The sequence below is a fragment of the Lactuca serriola genome, chromosome 1, assembly GCF_051521515.1.
Source record: "Lactuca serriola cultivar US96UC23 chromosome 1, Lser_US96UC23_V15, whole genome shotgun sequence".
Classification (NCBI taxonomy): Eukaryota; Viridiplantae; Streptophyta; class Magnoliopsida; order Asterales; family Asteraceae; genus Lactuca; species Lactuca serriola.
Window position 1 is genome coordinate 45,126,070 of NC_136408.1, and position 19,805 is coordinate 45,145,874.

Sequence of the window (19,805 nt, forward strand, 5' to 3'; positions counted from 1 at the left end):
TACCTGAAACCAAAACTGAAAACTGTAAGCATGAAGCTTAGCGAGTCTCCCAAAACTACCACATACCATACACATAATCATGCTACTAGGAGATACGGGCCCCGCCCACACTCAAGGATATACGGGCCCCGCCTATACTCGGCTATCTAGGAGATACAGGCCCTGCCCATACTCCGCTGGCTATGAGATACGGGCCCTGCCCACACTCGGCTAACTATGAGATACGGGCCCCGCCCACACTCGGCTAACTATGAGATACGAACCCGCCCACACTCAGCTACTAAGCATACATACAAGTATCATACATACAACAAGTATAACCAAATCTATCAATCATTCTTATATCCATACTCAAATAATGCTATAAGATACGGGCCTCACCCACACTCCGCTATCTATGAGATACAGGCCTTGCCCACACTCAGCTACTAATCAATACAAATAACATATACACGTCGGCCTTGGTGCCTTCGACCCGTTCAAACCAGGAGGAAACTCACTCCAATGTCAAATGATAGCTGAAACGTCTCTGTCTCGGAATCACCTCTACACGCTACTTGAATCAAAACAATCACATTAGATACCATCTCATGCTCATAACCCCTTAGTGTTAACTGTGGTCAAAGTCCCAGTCAAGTCAAAGTCAAGTTCAACACTCCAAATTGACTCAACTCGTCGAGTCCATCCTTGAACTCGTCGAGTTCCTCAGTCTGTTAACCCTTTCTTAACTCATTAAGCCATTGTCCTTTAGATCTGAACCCTAAACTTCAGATCTCGACTGAAAAAGTTTCTAGAAGGGTAAAGTTTCCACCTTCTAAAAGGATTAAGCTCAACCTTAATCTAAAAAGGTCAAGGTCTCAATCCAAACACCATCAAAACTAAGAGCTAGACCCTGAGATCATAGATCTAGACTCTAAAGACTAAATAATCACGTAAAGCCTTGTACTTTATCCACATGCATGACCATAAAGGCTTCAAAGAACCAAAATGATGGTCTAGAGATTGCATGGGACTTCCATGGCCATAAATTTGGCATCTTTATACCATGGAAATCCTTCTAGACCTCAGATCTGAAGTATAACTCATTTGGGACGTGCAACTCCCAAGGAGCATGGAACTTGGATCAAAACTACTCAAAATAGCCCCAAAAGAAGATCTAAACAACCACAAGGAAAGGTTCAGAAAATTTCGAGAATGAAGCTATGATTCTGGATCTACAACTCCTTCTTGTGTCCTCAAGCTTTTCCTTCTTCCAATGGCTTCAAAACACCCACTAAAACACTTAGAATGGCTCGCAAATACTCACAATAGCATTAGGGTTTATAGATTTAGGGTTTGGGACTTGCAGGTTGGTAATGAGGCCAATATGGAGGGTTTAAGATGATTAAATAGGGCGCAAACCCCAAAAATTAGGGTTTCGCCTCTGCTAGCCTACTCGTCGAGTTGAGGCCTCTCAACTCGTCAAGTAGGTTACTTAAATCACGCGGCCCATATGGTCTCCACTCGACGAGTTTGGGGCTTCCAAATCATCGAGTTGCTCTTATAAATTGAATAATTACTATCTTAAATACATACCAGGAACTAGGCGTTACAAAAGTGGTCAGAAGAGGTTTTTTACAAAAAAACAAACAGCCTCTTACATTATCACAATAGACAATTGTTGTCTTTCCAAGATGAGAATGAGGCTCGAATAGTTGTGGATCCAACAATGTTTCCATGACAACATTAGCAGCTTCGTGGTATTTAGCTTTACCATTAGATACTGGAGACTATTTGATGTATTTTTGAAGACAACGATAAGAGGTTGTCACATTGGTAAACACGGTAACCACTAGTTGAATGTATTGTGAAGGGCATCTGTCTCTAATCTACATTTGTGTACGTGATCAAGTACATGATAGTTGATGCAAAAAGTTGTAGCCCAAAATCTGAAGTCTCGCGAACGTAGTGTAAATTACATTTTAAAGCATGAAAATGTGGTTCATGTAGTGTAAATTAGCGTCCTCTGAGCCTTCGGCCTGACTGTACCGCCTCACACGACCTACAGTCTATTTGGTCCGCATTGAGTGTCTTGGCATTCAGCAAAAATCAGGACCTCCTCAACCCAACCAACCATAACATGTCGACATACACATAATTAATAAACATATAACCAAGCATCAGACAAACAGACAGATTTACAAATCACTACCACATTGTAACGACGTGAAAATTTAAAACAATTTTCATTTTTAAAATGCATACTCTTCATAACATATCTTATAAAAATCTCTTTTATTTAATTACAAATAACAAATCCATTATTAATCTAGGATCCTCTTAACTCTTTCTTTGGTGTGTACAATCAAGTCGGTGTCGTCCCACGGTCCAGACAAGAAAACCTGAAACACATAACACATAACATGGTAAACACGAAACTTAGTGAGTTCCCCAAAATACCACATACAATACATATTAGCCACTCGAGGCTATAACTCTGTTTGCCCCTCTGGTCAATGTGTCTCAGTGGGACCCTCCAGTCTCATAACTCTGTGGACCCTCTGGTCCTAACTATGTGGACCTTCCGGTCCTAACTCTATAAACTCTGTAACATACATAGCATAAATCACATAGAAATAATGCAGTGTATCACATCATATAAATGGCATACAAAATACTCTGTCACATAACTCTAATTACCACTCTAGGTAAAGTATAGTGAGAAGACTCACCTCGGGTGAAGAACAACTCCTATAAACACTGCTGCTACGCACCGGCCTCTAACCCTGTGCCAAACCCACAATTACCTCAATTAAGAGATAAGTCCAACCTCTCACTTATTGGGTCCAAAGATAGACCACCTACCAACCCATTAATGCCCTAAGCCCATTGGGCCCACCAAGGCCCAATAATAAATGGGCCCTTACACGGCCCAAAACCCAAACCAAGAGGAAAGCCCAACCCAGGGCCCAAAGCACATACATATGATTCTCTGATCCAAGGCTCTATTGCGTGAAGCCTGAACCCCAGGCCCAACACATCACTTAGCCCAAAAGCCCACAGAGAGGTTACGCGGGGCGTACCTCCTTTGGTACGCTCAGCGTACTCAAGCATGCACAAATCTGATCGGGGACCTCAACCCAGTACGTGAGGCGTACTAGGATTACGCTGGGCGCACTCTCAGTTTTGCTTAAATCAACTTCTGGGTCTTAACCCGTTAAGACCTTAACTCATCTCTTGGATCTGGACTTCCTAACATCTCCTACTCCATAAAGTTATCGACTTTAAGCCTTTGCATGGCTGAAGAAGTCACAAGCACACAAAACACTTATTCTCTTTACCCATTAAGCTCTTATCTCATGCATAACTTGGTTCCAACACCCGAGGTCCCATTTTTATGACATTACACCACTAATAAGCTGAAAAGGGGAGGGTCTTAGTCTCTGGAGTTCAGGATCTCATCAAGTCTCCACCTTTTTAGGACAAAACCCTAAAATACCCCATTAACATACTTAAAACAAAAGAGAGGTAAATTTTGAAGCTTTATACCTCAAAAGAAGCTCCCATCTCAGATATGTTCGGTTCTAGAAGCTTGGACTCCAACTCCTTCTTCTTCAAGGCTTCAACTTCTCCTCAAGAGCACACAAAACTCTCAAAAGCTCGTAAATACACACACAAGCTCCAAGAATGAAGGACTAGGGTTTTGGAGGGTTTGTTCTCTGAGAAAGGTGGCCACGAATGAGGCCATCTCATTCTTTATATAGGGTCACTTAAAAGATTAGGGTTTTCCTTTTGTGCCTAGTACGCCAGCATACCATCTGGTACGCCCAGCGTACTAGGTGGCTCTTGCTTAAGGAACACGCACAATTGTACACTAAGCGTACGCATGCGTACGCCCAACATACTTCGCTGCCACACTTCTCCACTTAGGGACTCATCTTGCCAAATCTTCAAACTTCCATAGCTTATTTGATATAACTCCGATTCCAAAGATCCTCATACCTACAGGAAGGTGATGAGATGCCTTACGATTCCAGCAACTCGCCACAACCCGATACTTCCTCATGCCCGACTCGTGGCCCACGAACCCTAATCATGGACAATTCGAATCAGGATGTTACACACATGCTAATATCCTATCTACTAGGATACAGATATAACAGATCACCATAGCATAGCTACATCTTATCTACCAGGATACGGATATAACAAATCACAACAACATAGCAACATCCTATCTACTAGGATACAGATCTAACAGATCACAACAACATAGCAACATCCTATCTACCAGGATACAAATCTAACAGATCACAACAGCATAACAACATCCTATCTACCAAGATACATATCTAACAAATCACAACAACATAGCAACATCCTATCTACCATGATAACAATCCAAAGGGTCGGCCTTGGTGCCTTCGACCCGTAAGTATAGTGAGGAAAACTCACCTTGCACTGCCAAATCTCACAAAAAGAATCTCTGGCCGCTGCCTCGCTATAATCCTCGTGCTACAAATCACCAAAATAATCATCCATCAATAATCGGATCTGGTCCACACTAATTGCCCAAACTAGGGTAAAGGACCTTTTTACCCTTTACTCAACATGACCCAAACCTAGGCCCAAACCAACAATCCAAAGGCCTAAAAATCCAAAATAAACATCCAAGGCCCATACATGGCCCAATTTTCTAAATTGGGCCCAAACCCCTACATGGGCCTTACCCTAAGGCCCAAAAAATTTCTACTCCAAACTCTTGCATTCAGGAGGCCCAACAAGTCCCCAAGCCACTAAGCCCAATGAATAGCCCAAATCTGAGGCCCAAACATGCAAAGTCCACCAGACTGATTACGGGGCATACTCAGCACGTATGCGCATCATACTCGCTTGAGGGATTGTACGCTAAGCGTACCTGCTTGTACGCCCATCGTACTCACCCATTCAGCCCAAAACTTGCTTTCAACACTTAATCCCTTAAGACATAGGTCCAAACCATAAATCTGACTTCCTTGAGCTGGATTATCACGTAAAGTTGCTAACTTTCCGTTCATGCATGGCTAAATGAAGCTCTTAAGCTTAAAAAGGACTTAACAAGTGACTTAATGCATGCATGTGACCAAAAATCCCATAAAGCTTGCACCTTTATGCTCAAGAAGTCCACCACAAGCTAGATCTAGAAGAACAAGCCCTTAAAACGTCTTAACTCTTCAATCAATCCAAAATAGGACCAAAAGCATAACAAAACAAACTATGAGGATATCTAAACATTCACAAGACAAGGTATGAACTTGATACCTCAAAGAGATTGCAACAAGTGAGATGATTTTGAATCTATGACCTTCCTTCCAAGAAAAGCACCTTCAATCTTCAAAGCTTCATTCACAATGAGCAAAACAACCACTAAAATCCTCTCAAGGGCTCAAGAACACCACCAAGAAAGCTTAAGTGATGATTTAGGGTTTTAGGAGGTTTAGGGGTTGGTAAAGAGGTCGGCCCTAGGGTCTTAAGGTGTTTATATAGGGTACAACACACTTAAATTAGGGTTTCTTTAACTCCTCGTACGCCCAACGTACGAGACCGAAGCATCGCGATCAAACTGCTGACTGCACTCAGTGTACGCCAAGGTACGCCTTGCATAAGGGTCCTCGCACGAGTACACCCCGCGTACTAGGGTTTTTCCCCAAAACCCTAAATTCTTCCGAAGGCCATAACTTCATTATAAATTTGATTTCGACAATCCTTACATCTATGAAAAGGTAACGAGAAGCTCTACGCTTTTATCATCTCATAATCGCCTTAAAATTTCCCGAATAAAAATCCAATTTCCATCAAAGTCCGAGCTGAAACTTTACCAAAATAACCCTTGGCTCCAAAACACAAACCAAACCCCCGAATCATCTAAATATACATCACCCACATCTAAAAAGGTCCAAATCTCATTTCCTCAACGGTCCTAAGCCTGATAATTCCTGATCTTTGGTCACCACCTCGAAATAGGAAACGCTTCAGAACAAGGTGTTACACATGGTGCGAATTGAACATTGTTGGGATTGACTCTCTAGATCAACTCATTTCTATCTCACATTGTCACCTACAATCCCCATTACAAAAGAAAATCACACATGCTATTGTTTTGTTTGCACTATGGTTTATTTGGAGGGCAAGAAACGATCTTATTTTCAATAAGATTGAAACGTCTCTGGATAGAGTGGTTGAGGAAATTAAAACAAATATGTTCACATGGATAAATAATAGAGGTAGGTAGATATCTTTAAAATGAGAAAGTCGGTGTATCTTTCGTTACGCGGTTCACTGATAATATGGGGGGTCCAGGTAGGGAGATCTTGGTGATATTTGGTGTCATGTTTCACTGCAACAGGTGTGGGTTTAGTGTGTGTTATCATTTCAGTGGGTAGACATATTGTAGGTAGAGCTAAAGTTAAGCATTTTTCTGTGTGTGTTCTTCGTGTTTTATAGGGGTGATCAAAATGGGGATGGGAGTATAAAACTTGTTGTGGTGTGTGCTTTTCTTTTTGTTAACCTTGTTCATTTTACAGGTTTATGTTGTACTTCTCAAGATTATGGTCCTTTACAACTCTCATCATCAGACTAGATAGATAATGTTATACGCCTACCTGAAAATCACAATTCAATTTTGGGACCTACATTTTCTACATAACTACACTTTAAGGATCTACATCACCCCTCACTTGTTATGTAAAGGAACTGTTAGTGATTTTATCACCAAATATATTTTAGTGTAATGAACTTAACAAGTGTTTCAAGAATAATGTTTTAGTTATAATACAAGTTAGGAGGTGTGAGAGTGCACACTTGTATTTACTAAAACATTGTTAATACCGAACACTAATCTACTGTGTCAATGACTATTCTGTCATTCTTGAAAGATGTAAATTTAAGGACTAATCTGTCTTTTTTGAAAGATACAAACCGTTTTCAGTTATCCGTTGATTGGATAAATCAAAGAAAACGACGCCAATTGAAACACAGAAAACCGGGAAACCCTTTTTTCTTCATCTTCTTCTAAAATTGATTCTGATTTTGTGCCTAAAATCAGAATTGTTACATCAGGAATTATCCTAAGTTTGGATTTCGTGATACCCAAGGCATATAGGGTCGAAATATCAAACAATGAAAGTGATTACATGATTCCTGTTTTGTTATCCAGATTTCCATAACCCTATTTCGACTTTCCTAACAGGAACTTAGAAGAATAATATGGGGGTATTGCATAAATGCAACCAGAAGGACGATTTTACCCTCCATTGATCTCGAAGAATGCTGGTCATTTTGTCTACGGATCACTAATGGTTTCGACGTTAGATCCTCCCATATATGTCATTCGAATGCAAGCCTACTTCATCACGTTGTTCTTAGGATGAGGCTGGAGTTATTGCCCCACTCAAATTTTACTGGAAGCCTCATCCAACTACAAGCTTCCCCATATCTATTATTGTCTACAAGTGATGCATTCCTTGTTTGAACATATGGTGTTTTCCTATATATGTTTGTTTCCTTTAAAATTGTTGTTTTTTGTTTTCTCTTTTATGTGCTCTTTGTGGCTCAACTTCCTGCTGATCACTTTTTAATAAAATTTGCGTTTCAAAAAAAATTCAAAATTTTGTTAGATCACTTTATGCGATTTCATACTCTTTTACATATAAATCCATGTGAAGTACCATCAACTATAAGTCGGTAATCAATAGCTAAAAAGGAAATCCAACTTTAAGTGTTCTAGTAATTAGTTAAGAGCTATAATTATAAAAAATAAATATTTGTTTATAAAAACGTTAGTATAAATGAAGTTTTATGACAAATACTTATTAAACATATTAAATTTCCACTTAAAAAGTTGTTCATCTACATAAATACAATTATCGTTGAATAGTTTATAACAGTTTTTGGTAGACGTGAGTTACCATCTCAACCACTGACACGTGGTTAGTCTTCATCCGTAAATATTTAAATATTTAATTAAGATAACTCAAATCTTGTTTCCTATGCATTAATTTATTGTTTATTTGTGACATCTACAAGATAATATAAACGTATAGGCTACATTTTATAGACTTGTGAGTCATGATATCATATTCTATTTGTTTAAGTTTTAATTCATGAATTTATATGAATTCCTTTTTGGTCAAAGAGATTCATGAATCACGTTTACAAATAAATGTATTAATTTGCCGTTCCAAAAAAGATGTGCAATTGATTTAAATATATCCTTTTCTTTTAGTTCATAACAGAATTGCTAATTATAGGTGCAAATGACAAATTACTATGAAACGATTTTAACTTGATTCTAAGAAAAGAAATTTTAAAATCAATATCTAAATTTATACGGAATGAACTTAGATGAAAAAAATATTACGAACAAATTTGTAACAAAAAGCTCACAAAAAGTATCTTTGCTTTTAAGGGGATGACCTGAATCTTTAGTTCTTGAACAAGTTTTATTATCTACTTAAAAGTAACTAAAACAATAACCTAGTCTCCCATTTATAATAATAGGAATTCTATTTGTGAAAAAATCAATTAACTTATATGAACTGAAAATGCTAAAATGCAATATTAAGCCAAATAATTCCCCCTTTCAGCCGTCTATTGTTTTTAGACCAAATGACTTCTAGCCTAGCGGTATTAGGTGATATTTTTTTTCTTTGAGGTTGAGGTTTAAGTCTCCTTGAGGATATAGGTGGAATTAAGTGTTAGTTTAGATGTAGATTATATATTTATATTTGTCGGTTCAAAAAAAAAATCTATGGTTTTTAGATTTTCAAGGCAGCTTGATATACATTGTTATCACTCAAATATATTAGTAAACTTAGGCTATGTTTGGTGTACTAGTTGAAAAGCTAGCTGCTGGCTGAAAAGCTAGCTGATAGCTGAAAAACTAGCTGTTAAATAAAAAACTAGCTGATAAAAAATAACGTTTGGTAAAACTAGCTGAAAAGCTAGCTGAAATATATTAAATTACATAAAAGGACATGTAAGAGAATGTGTTTCTATAATTAATTAAGGGGTGTATTTGGAAATTTTTAAAAAAGCTCCTAAAAAGCTAGTCTAAGTAGCTTTTCAGAAAGCTAGCTTATAAGCTACTTTTTGGCTTACCAAACACGACAACATAAAAAAGCTCGAAAAATAAGCTAGCTTATCAGCTAGCTGTGGCGCGCCAAACACAACCTTAGCGGGTTGGAGATTCTGATTAAACACTAACCAAAAAATGCACAATAACTTGTTCTTATTCCTCGCTAGCCTCACATCTCATATAGAGACCCTCGAACTTGCTTACGTATTCTTCAAGCGATAGACTACGTTGTAGCCACTAATGATAATCTAGAAAACTTTCTTAAGACTTAAAATTGGCAGGTAAAAACTTACCTTGTAGAATTTGTAGCATTGTTTACCAAGTCTTATTAATTGCTTCTTCAAGTGGTCCCACCACATGGACAAATAGTCGTAGAGTTTGATGGCCACAACCTTGATTTTGAGGTTGTCACTTGTCAGGAACATTGTATACATTAAAGACATGTTCAACGGTGGTAATCCACTCAAGAAAATAACATGAGTTTGTTTTTCTTTTGAATTCCAAAATATCCAAGCAAAAACCAAACTTTATAGTGGATCTTCATGATTGTGATGGTCGATATGGTAGTGACATTGACGGACGTTGAGTTCACCGCCCTTATCAAGATCAATGTGAAGCATGAGCTAGCCCTTAGATTTATTTCTTCTACTCTGATACCTAATGATATGGAATGAAACTAACCAGAACAAATTTAATACACACAACTCACAAGAATGGTCGTTTTACCAAGGATAAAAAAACTAATCTCTAATTCTTCAAAAGTATGTTTAATCAACTCAAAAGTGATCAAACAATAATCTGTTCTATTTACAATAATAGGAATCCTATATGTAAAAGGAAACAATTAACTTATTTACATAATTGAAAAACCCTAAAACATAGCTAAAACCATCCACAAACGAATTTGACCCCTTTAAATGTGTTCCGGAAACTCAACCTCCAATAAAGCTTTGGACGCAAAAGAAGAGAGGATGTTGGTTGTATGGGTCGACTTTTTCGAGGCGAGTTCCTATATATTTCTACAAGGAAATAAATCAAAAGACTACCGAACAAAATACCAAATCTACACGAAATGAGGAATACGAGTAAAGGAGTAATGATAATTGGTGATGTGTTTAACAACTTGAAATACTAATGGGAAAGTGGCCAAACGATGCTTCCATTTTCAACAAGTCGTTGTAAATAATCCGAAAAGAACACAAGAAAGCTATTTAACATAGCGAGTTTTTGAATGTTGTAAAAGATTGCCAAAATGATGTGACATAAGAACATCCGAAAAACACATGTATGGTTTTGAAATGTCAAAAAGATTCAACTCTGATCACATTGCGTCAGATACTCGTGTCAGGATGAACCTCGACGATGATGATATCATTGAGATTCCACCACCTTCTCGTTCAATAGGAAGGGACAAAGCCAAACGCAAGGGCAAAGGTAAAAGTGTCAACTTTGGATGAGCTAGAAGAAGAAAGGTTAAATGCAAATTTGAGCAAATACTTAGAGTTCACTCAACAGAATGAGCATAAGAAAGAAAAAGTTTATGAGAAGCTTTTAGTGCAAGACTTGAGTATCTTCACATGGGAAGAACGCGAATTGATTTTGACGGTAAAAACCGAATATATATATATATATATATATATATATATATATATATATATATATATATATATATATATATACACAATGTTGTAAAACTCGCTGAGTTGGCCGATTACTCCTCCGAGTACTCGCTACTCGCCCCCTTACCGAGGCGAGTTACAGAATCCCAAGTACTCCCCAATCGGCCCTTACTGAACTGAGCAGTGTCGTCAAACCCGGTCAACGCGGTGATTAATATATATATAATATACTTAACGATTTATTATTTAACACACACGATTATTACTACATATATCTTAAATTTTTCAATAATTATTCACGAAGTGAGACCATTATGAGTTTTTCAGTTTTTGTGTATTCTTATGTATATAATTTTGTTATATATTTCAATCAAATTAAGATTTTAACTTATGATTTTGACATATATCAGTTCACTAAAAATATATCTACATGAATTATCAAATCCGAGTACTCCCCGAGTACTCCCAAGTACTCCTGAGTACTCGCTACTCGGTAGTCGACCGAGTAGGTACCGAGTAACGAGTTCTACAACCATGTATATATAGGGCTAGGTTATTTTGTTTCTTACATTTATTGTGTGCTAGAATGCACCAATAAAAATTTAGTAAATTAAATAATTATTTAATTAAATAAATATATAGATATTAAATGATTTTCATAATTATATGTATATTAATGATATCCATAATTATAATTCTCTTTTTATGGAATCTAATTAAATCCGTCATTAATGTCAGCAATAACATTATTTCAGAATGAATTCACATATAGGTTTTTATATATGAGTTCATATTTTGTTTTCGGACTCACTCACTTAAAATACAATAAAGTTGAATGTAATATGAAGAACGATAGTGTATTCAACTAAAATACACTCTCATTCTGCTGGAATATACTCTGATTCTTCTATATATGAATTTATTCTAAAAGAATATTATTATTGGCGTTAATGACAAATTTAATTGGTTCAATAAAAATAAGTTATAAGTATGGATAACATTTAATATAGATATAATTAGAATGAATTCACATATAGGTTTTTATACTCTCATTCTCTCTTTCTCTCTCTCTCTCTCTCTCTCTCTCTCTCTCTATATATATATATATATATATATATATATATATGTTTATTAGTTTTAATTTAATGTTAATGTAATTTTATTCTAAATTAATGAAATGTTCTGTATTATATAAATTAAATTGTTTAGATAAAATAGAAAAATAAATGTAACCATTTCTTGGATATGTGGCAGAACAGAAGAAAAAAAAAAAAAAAAAAAAAAAAAAAAACTCCTAATTTTAGAAACTATAAATATTTTCGGGTTCCATTTTCCTTGTATGAAGTACCAGTGAGTGAAGTCCTGATATATGTCGTTGATGTATGAATACGTGTATATTTGTTGTAGTCTTAAGTCTTAATACAAGATTCAGACTAATATGTAGCATTCGATTTTTTGTTTCAAATGAGGAAATCGAACCAAATGAAATCCAAACCAGAGATATTTGTCGATCTAATGACCTTAAATTAAAATCAGGGTCAATTCACGATTTAAATTACAAAAATCTTTTAAGCAAAAGACATAAACCAAACCCATAAACACCGTGTATCCTGCTTCTGATGTTTATTTGAAAATGGAAAAAAGAATACCATCAATGACAAAGAAAGGCACTGATTGAAATTAGATAAATACGTATGTACGTGTCATCAAAGCAGTTAAAGCTTTCCCAAGAAACTCTCTTTCTTTCTCTTTCTCTCTCTCTCTCTCTTTCTCTCTTGTTAGTTTGTCAAGAAATAAAGAAAAAGAAAGAAGAAATCTTGAAAGAAACAGGCATTAACTAGCAAAAACAGGACGATCAGCCATTTGGGGTTTCCATTATTACACTTTTCTTCATTGGTAAGCACTTTCCAACTTGTGTCAATCATAAATTTTCAGTTTAAATGAAAATTTAAGACTCGACGTTTGGAAATTTCACCTAACAATTTATGGAAAACCCCATTTGTTTATAGCTTCTATACAGATTGATTCGATATTAGCAACGGATTAATGCGAAGAAGACGACCTATTTTTTCTTGATTCTTGAAAGGCTGACAATGACAATGGTTGCCTACTTGCCTCAGATCCCTGGAGCCCAGATTTCACGTGTTCCAAGATTGAAAAGGTGGAAACTTTTTTACGTTTTTTCGTGATTTATTCACCCTTTTTGATTTTCATGAATCCCCTTTTGCATTTACGGTTTAGATTGATGGATAAGGGTTGTTCTTGACGTTTAATTGTTAAAGGGTTTCGCTGTTTTTTTTGTGTGTTTTACAAGAATCTTGTAATCTGATATAGATTCTAAAGAAAAAATTTCCATATTCTGTGATCGTAAGATCCATTCTTGCTCAACCCCACCTCGATTTTACTCCATGATCTTATTTTATACGTTGACTTCCAATTCAAGATAGAAAAAGATCATAATGGTTGTAGTAGCTAACGAAATTAGGGTTTTGAAAATTGGAAAAAAACTCAAGTCGGTGAAGATTTAGATAAAAGGATTCAATGGAAGAAATGTCTCCCCCTACCTCGATTACATTCAACTTAACAAATCCCATTTCCGAAAACACCCTCGCAAATCATGCGGATTTCACTCGGGTCAAACTACTTACTGGAACAGCAAGCTTGTTATCCAAGAATTGTGATATCGCAAATCAAGAAACAGATGCTGATGAAATCATGTCAATTGACGATTCCATTGATGCAAATTCAGCAAGTTTACCGATTCCGATTGCTGTTGCAATCGAGGGAATGGAAAATGATCAAGTAGTAGCGAAAGTAATTAGCTTAGGAAAAGAAACAATAGAAATTGAGAATGAAACTACTCTAACCCCATCTCTAATGGCGCTTGTTGAAAAGAATCAAAGTAAAGGAATCAAAAGTGTTTTTGAATTGGAATACATTCCACTGTGGGGTCTCCATTCCGTTTGTGGTAAAAGACCGGAAATGGAAGATTCCGTTGCGGTTGTTCCTCGTTTCATGGAAGTTCCCATCAAGATGTTTGTCGGGGACCATGTAATTGATGGCATGAGTTCAAATTTGACCGATTTGACCTCCCATTTCTTCGGGGTATACGATGGGCATGGGGGCTCTCAGGTAATTTATATCTTTGCCCATTTCCAATACTTATAAACACCATAACGTAGAGATGAAAGTATATTGCTATTTATTGCAGGTTGCTGATTATTGTCATGACCGTATACATCTTGCTTTAGAGGAGGAACTAAAACTTGTTGCACAAGAAACCTTCAACGACACGTTACAGGTTCAGTGGGAGAAAGTGTTTACAAATTGTTTCCAAAAGGTTGATGATGAAGTTGGCGGGAGAGTTAGCCGCAAAACCCCGGAATCGGAATCACTAATTCCAGAACCAGTGGCACCGGAAACCGTTGGTTCAACTGCTGTGGTTGCAGTAATTTGTTCTTCACATATTATAATTGCAAACTGTGGTGATTCAAGAGCCGTTCTTTATCGTGGGAAAGAAGCCATTGCTTTATCAAATGATCATAAAGTGAGTTATTTTTTACCTTATTTAATGCTGAAAAAACCAGTTTGTGAAAAAATAACGCTTTTTTTTTTAATTAGCCAAATCGGGAAGATGAATATGCAAGAATTGAGGCGGCTGGTGGGAAAGTCATACAATGGAATGGGCATCGTGTTTTTGGTGTTCTTGCAATGTCGCGATCTATTGGTATGTTTATTTTCAAAGATTGAGCATATAGTTTATAACTTTTAAATTGCATTAGTAGGAAAAAAATATATATGTATTATGATTTGAATAATAGTTCATGTAATCGTTTTTGATATATGAAATGTTATGAACTTTAAAGAGGCTAAATGCAACAAACTTTTTATTTATTTATTTGTGTATTATAAAGCATCCTACTTTTATTTCTTCCTGTCACAACATATATTTTGAAAAATCTTCCCAATCATAGCATTATATTTTCAATCGCATTGCTATGGTTTGGTAGATTTTTCTAATTAAATTGTGATTTCTATCATTTAATCTTTAACAAAATAGAAAAAAGTAATAGTTGTTATTAAGTTTTTATACTACTTGTTTTTCAGGTGATGGGTATTTGAAACCATGGATAATACCCGAACCAGAAGTCACATTTACAGCACGTGCTAGAGAAGATGAGTGCCTTGTTTTAGCTAGTGATGGTTTATGGGATGTGATGTCTAATGAAGAAGTATGTGAAATTGCTAGAAAACGCATTCTTATTTGGCATAAAAAGAATGGTGGGACCACAACTGATAGGGGAACGTGTACGGGTGTGGGACCCGATCCTGCAGCACAAGCAGCAGCCGATTATCTAGTAATGCTTGCTCTCCAAAAAGGAACCAAAGATAACATATCTGTCATTGTTGTAGACTTGAAAACTCAAAGAAAGTTCAAGACTAAATCTTAAGTGTTTCACTTGTCTGGTTTATTGACCCTAGAATGTATTATTACAACGATTCTTAAACAATAGAATCAGATTATTATTTTAAGAGTAATTTACAGAAATGGTCCCTGTGTTTGTTACATAATTTCGCTCCCCCATTCCAACTTTTTTGTTCTCTCATTATCTTTGCCCTATGGTTTTGTCGAATTTTACCGTTGAAACCCATGTAAAATGACCATATTACTCCTCTTTTAACATGTCATTGTTTTGTTTACACTGGTGGGCCCTCCCTCAGGAAAATTTATTCAAATTGAAGTGTGTTTTCTAATAGAAGGAATCAAGAACTCTGTTGAGCTATTTTTTAATTGGTTCTAATAGAAAGAAATCAAGAACATTGTTAAACTATGTTTTGATTGGAAATTTGCAATCGTGTAATTAAAGAGAGATGTGCAGATTTTACGAACTTGGAACTTCTGGTGTGCCTTTGGGGATTATTCAAACTCCTTTTGATTGTTGGTAAGCTTCGTTCTTCCATTTTCAAATCAAGGAGGCGTCATTAGTTTCATTTTTGCCCATAAAATCTACTCATAACGAAATCATTCAATATTTTTCAAACATGAAATTCATACAACAGCAATTTATGTTTGCTACGTGAATTCACAAACTGCACTTGTAATTGCCGATGAGAACCTTAAAGGACCGTTAACAGAATCTTCACCACCATCAAGGAGGAAAAACAACAAAAATCCAAGGCCATAAATGTAATTTATTTTAATAATGAAATGATAAAAGAAGGGTAATATGATCATTTTACATGGGTCTTAACAGTAAAAATTAACAGAGTTGGGAAAGACCATGGTGTAAGAAAATACAACCACAAGGCTGCGATGGTGAGAGAAATAATAGACCAGGGTGCAACTTGCACTTATATTACAAAAACAGGGACCATTTTTGTAATTCACCGGTATAGTTTTGTAATCATATTTAGTGAGTTGGATACGCGTATAAAACAAACAAGTTAACTAAAACATAAAGAGTTAAACCGACAACAAAATGTGACAAAGTACTGTGTTTTTCAAATGTAAAAACATACCAATCAGAATCCATAATCAGTCATTTTAAGAGTATTCAATAACTTGATTAAGAACTTGATTCCCTTGTCGCGTGTTGCCAACGAAAACCTAGGAGCTAACAACAGAAAGTAAAGAGCCAAGGATGACTTCCCTTGTGGACCAACAACCCCCCAGATTTCAGGTTGTTGGTTCACCGAGTCTATTTCGCTGTTCATCAACGAAACATGTGGTGGGTTCCACCTAGTATACCATCGGTGTTGGGCCCAACACTCTGTATGGGCCCAACTTGAGGATGGTATACCGGGAACCTAAGTTCTTGATGGTGGAAGAAGCTCTCACCATTGGACACACTAGTAATCTCTGAGCAACCACCACCACCACCACCACTACCGCCGCCGCCACCAGCAGATCCCAAGTCATCTTGTCCACTGATCGGGCCATCCGGTTGGTCTTCTTGTATCTTTTTCATGTTTAAAAACCGACCACCGGGCCCTCGGGCCCGCTTGAGTGCATGCACATGTCTGGATTCATGGAGATACGGCTGTCCAAGTTTTTCCAAAGGGTTAAATAACAACTTTTTTTGCACCTCAAAAATAAATTAATTATTAAAAAAAAATCAAAGAAAATTGCAATGGATACCTTGCGTGGTTTTAAAAGCTTGTTTTGGGCCTCCAGTTTGGCCCGATATTGTCTTCTACGAAGAATTGCATTGTATTGTTTGGCGTTGACGTATATGGGTTCATCGTGTGCAAAATCAATAGGTAGTGGCACTCGAGTAGTTGTCATGCTCATTCCTTGAGACATCTGGTGATACGAGAACAATAAGAAGCTTCAATTTTGTAGTACTCAGATAAGATCGATTAAGATATATGTTGTTTATAAACATAATAGAGAAAAAAGAGGTATCGTGATTAATAAATAATAAGATTGAAATTAGTATAGTAGAGCTCACCATAGCTTGTGTGCCATAAGGCGCAAGCAATCCACGATAGTATGGATCAGGGTATAGAAGTGGAATACAAGCCTGAAATTGAAATGGGAAAATCTTTAATCATAAAGATGATCAATATTTTTAATATAAAATAATCAATTGAAAAAAATTCACTTACGTATGGCTGCCTGCGATCAGCTTGAATAGAAAAAGTATAATCCTGAACACCTGTTGGCAAAGCTGACCCAACACTACCTTCTTCACGTGTCACATGAGTTCCATTATACCCTGGTTTAGAGAAGTGGCAAAATGGTAAATATTGGGTATATGAATCTAAAGTGAGATAATAACCATACAATTCCAAAAGCTAAAAAGAATACACTAGCGTGTGTTTGATTTGTAGAATGTTTAGAAGGGAGCAGAATTGGAATCGGAAAGATTGGAACTCGTTTCTAAGTTGTAACCAAACACAGGATTGGAATGGAACCAAATTCTAATTCCGTCCAAATCCCACGCGTCCAACTAACCAGAAGCCCTTGAGCTTTTCAAAATGGATTTTAAATGCTTACAATAGTATTTATAAGTATATATAGATTCAAATTAATATTATTCAACCACATCAATAACAATAGAAACAACTACCTGATTGAATTGAGAACTTGTTTTCTCCATACTGGTAATTTTCTCCAGCACTAGCAACTTCAGGGCAAGATTGACAAGTCGATTGAGTTGATGAAGAATCTTGATCTTGAAACTGAATTTGAAGCCCTAATTGCTTCGTGTTTTGCTGACGTGGCGTTGAAGATCCCATTTTCAAACTTAAGTTATTAGACAAAGTCGATTGTTCAACAAATGACTCGGTACCCGTCCACTGAGACGGGTACCCAACCACACCCATATCACAATTCTTCTTGAGCAATTCCTGCATGCTTTCAATACTACCAATGGCTTCTAATATGAGTAGCTTTGTATCAAATCAAGGTTATATCGAAGATTACCTGATACAATCATAAAGTTTTCATTATTTCACATGACAAATATAGAAGAATCCAAAAAAGAAAGGCTCAAAATAGTAGTAGAAACTGATTAACTTAAATAAACGAGATAATGTCGAGAATTAGATGCTTATCTTGTACCTATATTCCACTAAAGAAACAAACAATCAATCTTTTGGTCTCCACGTATTAGTGTCTTATTAAAAGCAAATCTAAGAAGTGTTCGGATGTGGGATTTGGAAATGATTATCGGATTATTTCAAATAAAGTTTTATTGTATAGGTTTAGTTGTTTAGGGGTTATAGCTTATAAATATCCAAGAAATGAATATCCGATTCTAATTATTCACGAAATCATTTTCAAATTGCACATGTACATAAGCACTCAAAAATACAAGTTCAATTTAGAGTTAAAAACACGAGCCTTGTTGCCATAACTAACGAAACTTAATCTTGAGCTAGATGCAATCATTTGGGAAGGAAAAAAAAAACTGACAAGATCAACAATAAGAACATTGTAGACGAAATCAAGAATCGAAGAACAACGATACATTAGCAACTATAATATCATTTTCTAGAGGGTTGATTGGGTCCCACAAAATTGTTTGAAGAATGATTAAGAACTAAACAACACAAGGGTGTCTTCAAAGTCAAGATCAAGAACTAAAGACGATGGAATTTTCTAAGAAAGAAAAACATTAACAACAAGAACACAGTCAAAAGGGTTAGATGTGTAAGAATCATAGCCCTAATTTGTTTACTAATCATAAATAAAAATGCCCAGATTGGGAAGGAAAATGAAACATGCAGATTCCAAAAATCAAGAAAACCAAACAGTTTATGAAGATCTTATAAAATCAAAGAGCTAAATCCACATAAAGTCTAACACTGAAAGAAGAACAAGAAAAGGGTTTGAAAGATTAAAGATGCAAAAACATGAAAGAAGAAATTATACCCTTTGTTGGGGAGAATCCGGGCATGCCTCCTTTCCTGAAACTTGGCTCTTTCTCTCTCTCTCTCTCCCTTCAACTCTCCTTCTCTCTAGATATATAAATATAAGTGTGTTTGTGTGTGTGAGAGAGAGAAAAAGGGAGTATATATATCTGGTTATAGATTCAGAAAACGACAAAGTGTTTACATCTCCTTCGTTTCAGGGATCCGGCAGCACCATCGGCACTCAACGGTAGTAGTACCCGGAGCTCCGGCGGGTTGTTTTATCATTAAAACTGGTACTTTTTGAAAAGGAATTTGAGTGGGTTTTTGTCGTGTTGTAATGAAGAAGAGTAAAAGATTAAAATTTATAGTCTATGAATCATGCGACTTTTTTTAATTTTTTTCTGTCGCTCTGTATCAGCCGCCCCTATAGGGCTCCGAAAATGTCGCCACGCGTTCATTAAGAGCGTGGTTTTACTCCTCTGCCCCTGCCAATTTTACTTTTACTTTAATCTATCATGTTTAAGAATTTAGAAGAAATCCACGTTTATTTATCTTTTCGTTCGTTGATATCAAAAAAATCTCTTTTTTTATTATTATTATTAGAAGAATTAAATAGATTCATATTTCAATAATTTGTACACTTTTTCCAACTTTAAAATTATCTTCTATGTTTCAGATATTGTACCCTATCCACTAAAATGAAATGTGTACTTGTAATTTTGTTTTCACAT

The 19,805-nt window shown here is 36.2% G+C and overlaps 2 protein-coding genes across 2 annotated transcripts; one reads left to right on the forward strand and one right to left on the reverse strand.

Annotated features, from left to right (window-relative positions):
- The first annotated feature begins 13,106 nt into the window (after nucleotides 1-13,106).
- Nucleotides 13,107-15,262, forward strand: LOC145086632 (protein phosphatase 2C 7-like). Its single transcript, XM_079024454.1, has 4 exons — nucleotides 13,107-13,845; nucleotides 13,925-14,260; nucleotides 14,335-14,440; nucleotides 14,821-15,262. The coding sequence occupies exons 1-4, from the start codon at nucleotides 13,255-13,257 to the stop codon at nucleotides 15,162-15,164; spliced, it is 1,377 nt and encodes a 458-aa protein (XP_078880580.1). The 5' UTR covers nucleotides 13,107-13,254; the 3' UTR covers nucleotides 15,165-15,262.
- Nucleotides 15,263-16,194: 932 nt separating this feature from the next.
- On the reverse strand, nucleotides 16,195-19,290 carry LOC145086639 (nuclear transcription factor Y subunit A-3-like). Its single transcript, XM_079024462.1, has 6 exons — nucleotides 19,094-19,290; nucleotides 17,787-18,142; nucleotides 17,323-17,432; nucleotides 17,166-17,237; nucleotides 16,853-17,017; nucleotides 16,195-16,754 (listed from the first exon to the last, which is right to left on the reverse strand). Exons 2-6 carry the CDS (start codon nucleotides 18,070-18,072, stop codon nucleotides 16,428-16,430), a joined length of 960 nt encoding a protein of 319 aa, XP_078880588.1. The 5' UTR covers nucleotides 18,073-18,142; nucleotides 19,094-19,290; the 3' UTR covers nucleotides 16,195-16,427.
- Nucleotides 19,291-19,805: the final 515 nt, after the last annotated feature.

Excerpts from the sequence above, each read along its gene's own strand:
- LOC145086632 (XM_079024454.1), top strand. The coding sequence starts at position 13,255 with ATGGAAGAAATGTCTCCCCCTACCTCGATTACATTCAACTTAACAAAT. Across the intron at positions 13,846-13,924 it reads ATGGGCATGGGGGCTCTCAG|GTTGCTGATTATTGTCATGA; the intron begins GTAATTTATATC and ends TATTTATTGCAG. Across the intron at positions 14,441-14,820 it reads TGCAATGTCGCGATCTATTG|GTGATGGGTATTTGAAACCA; the intron begins GTATGTTTATTT and ends CTTGTTTTTCAG.
- LOC145086639 (XM_079024462.1), bottom strand. The coding sequence starts at position 18,072 with ATGCAGGAATTGCTCAAGAAGAATTGTGATATGGGTGTGGTTGGGTAC. Across the intron at positions 17,433-17,786 it reads CAAGTTCTCAATTCAATCAG|GGTATAATGGAACTCATGTG; the intron begins GTAGTTGTTTCT and ends TCTCTAAACCAG. Across the intron at positions 17,238-17,322 it reads CTGATCGCAGGCAGCCATAC|GCTTGTATTCCACTTCTATA; the intron begins GTAAGTGAATTT and ends TTTCAATTTCAG.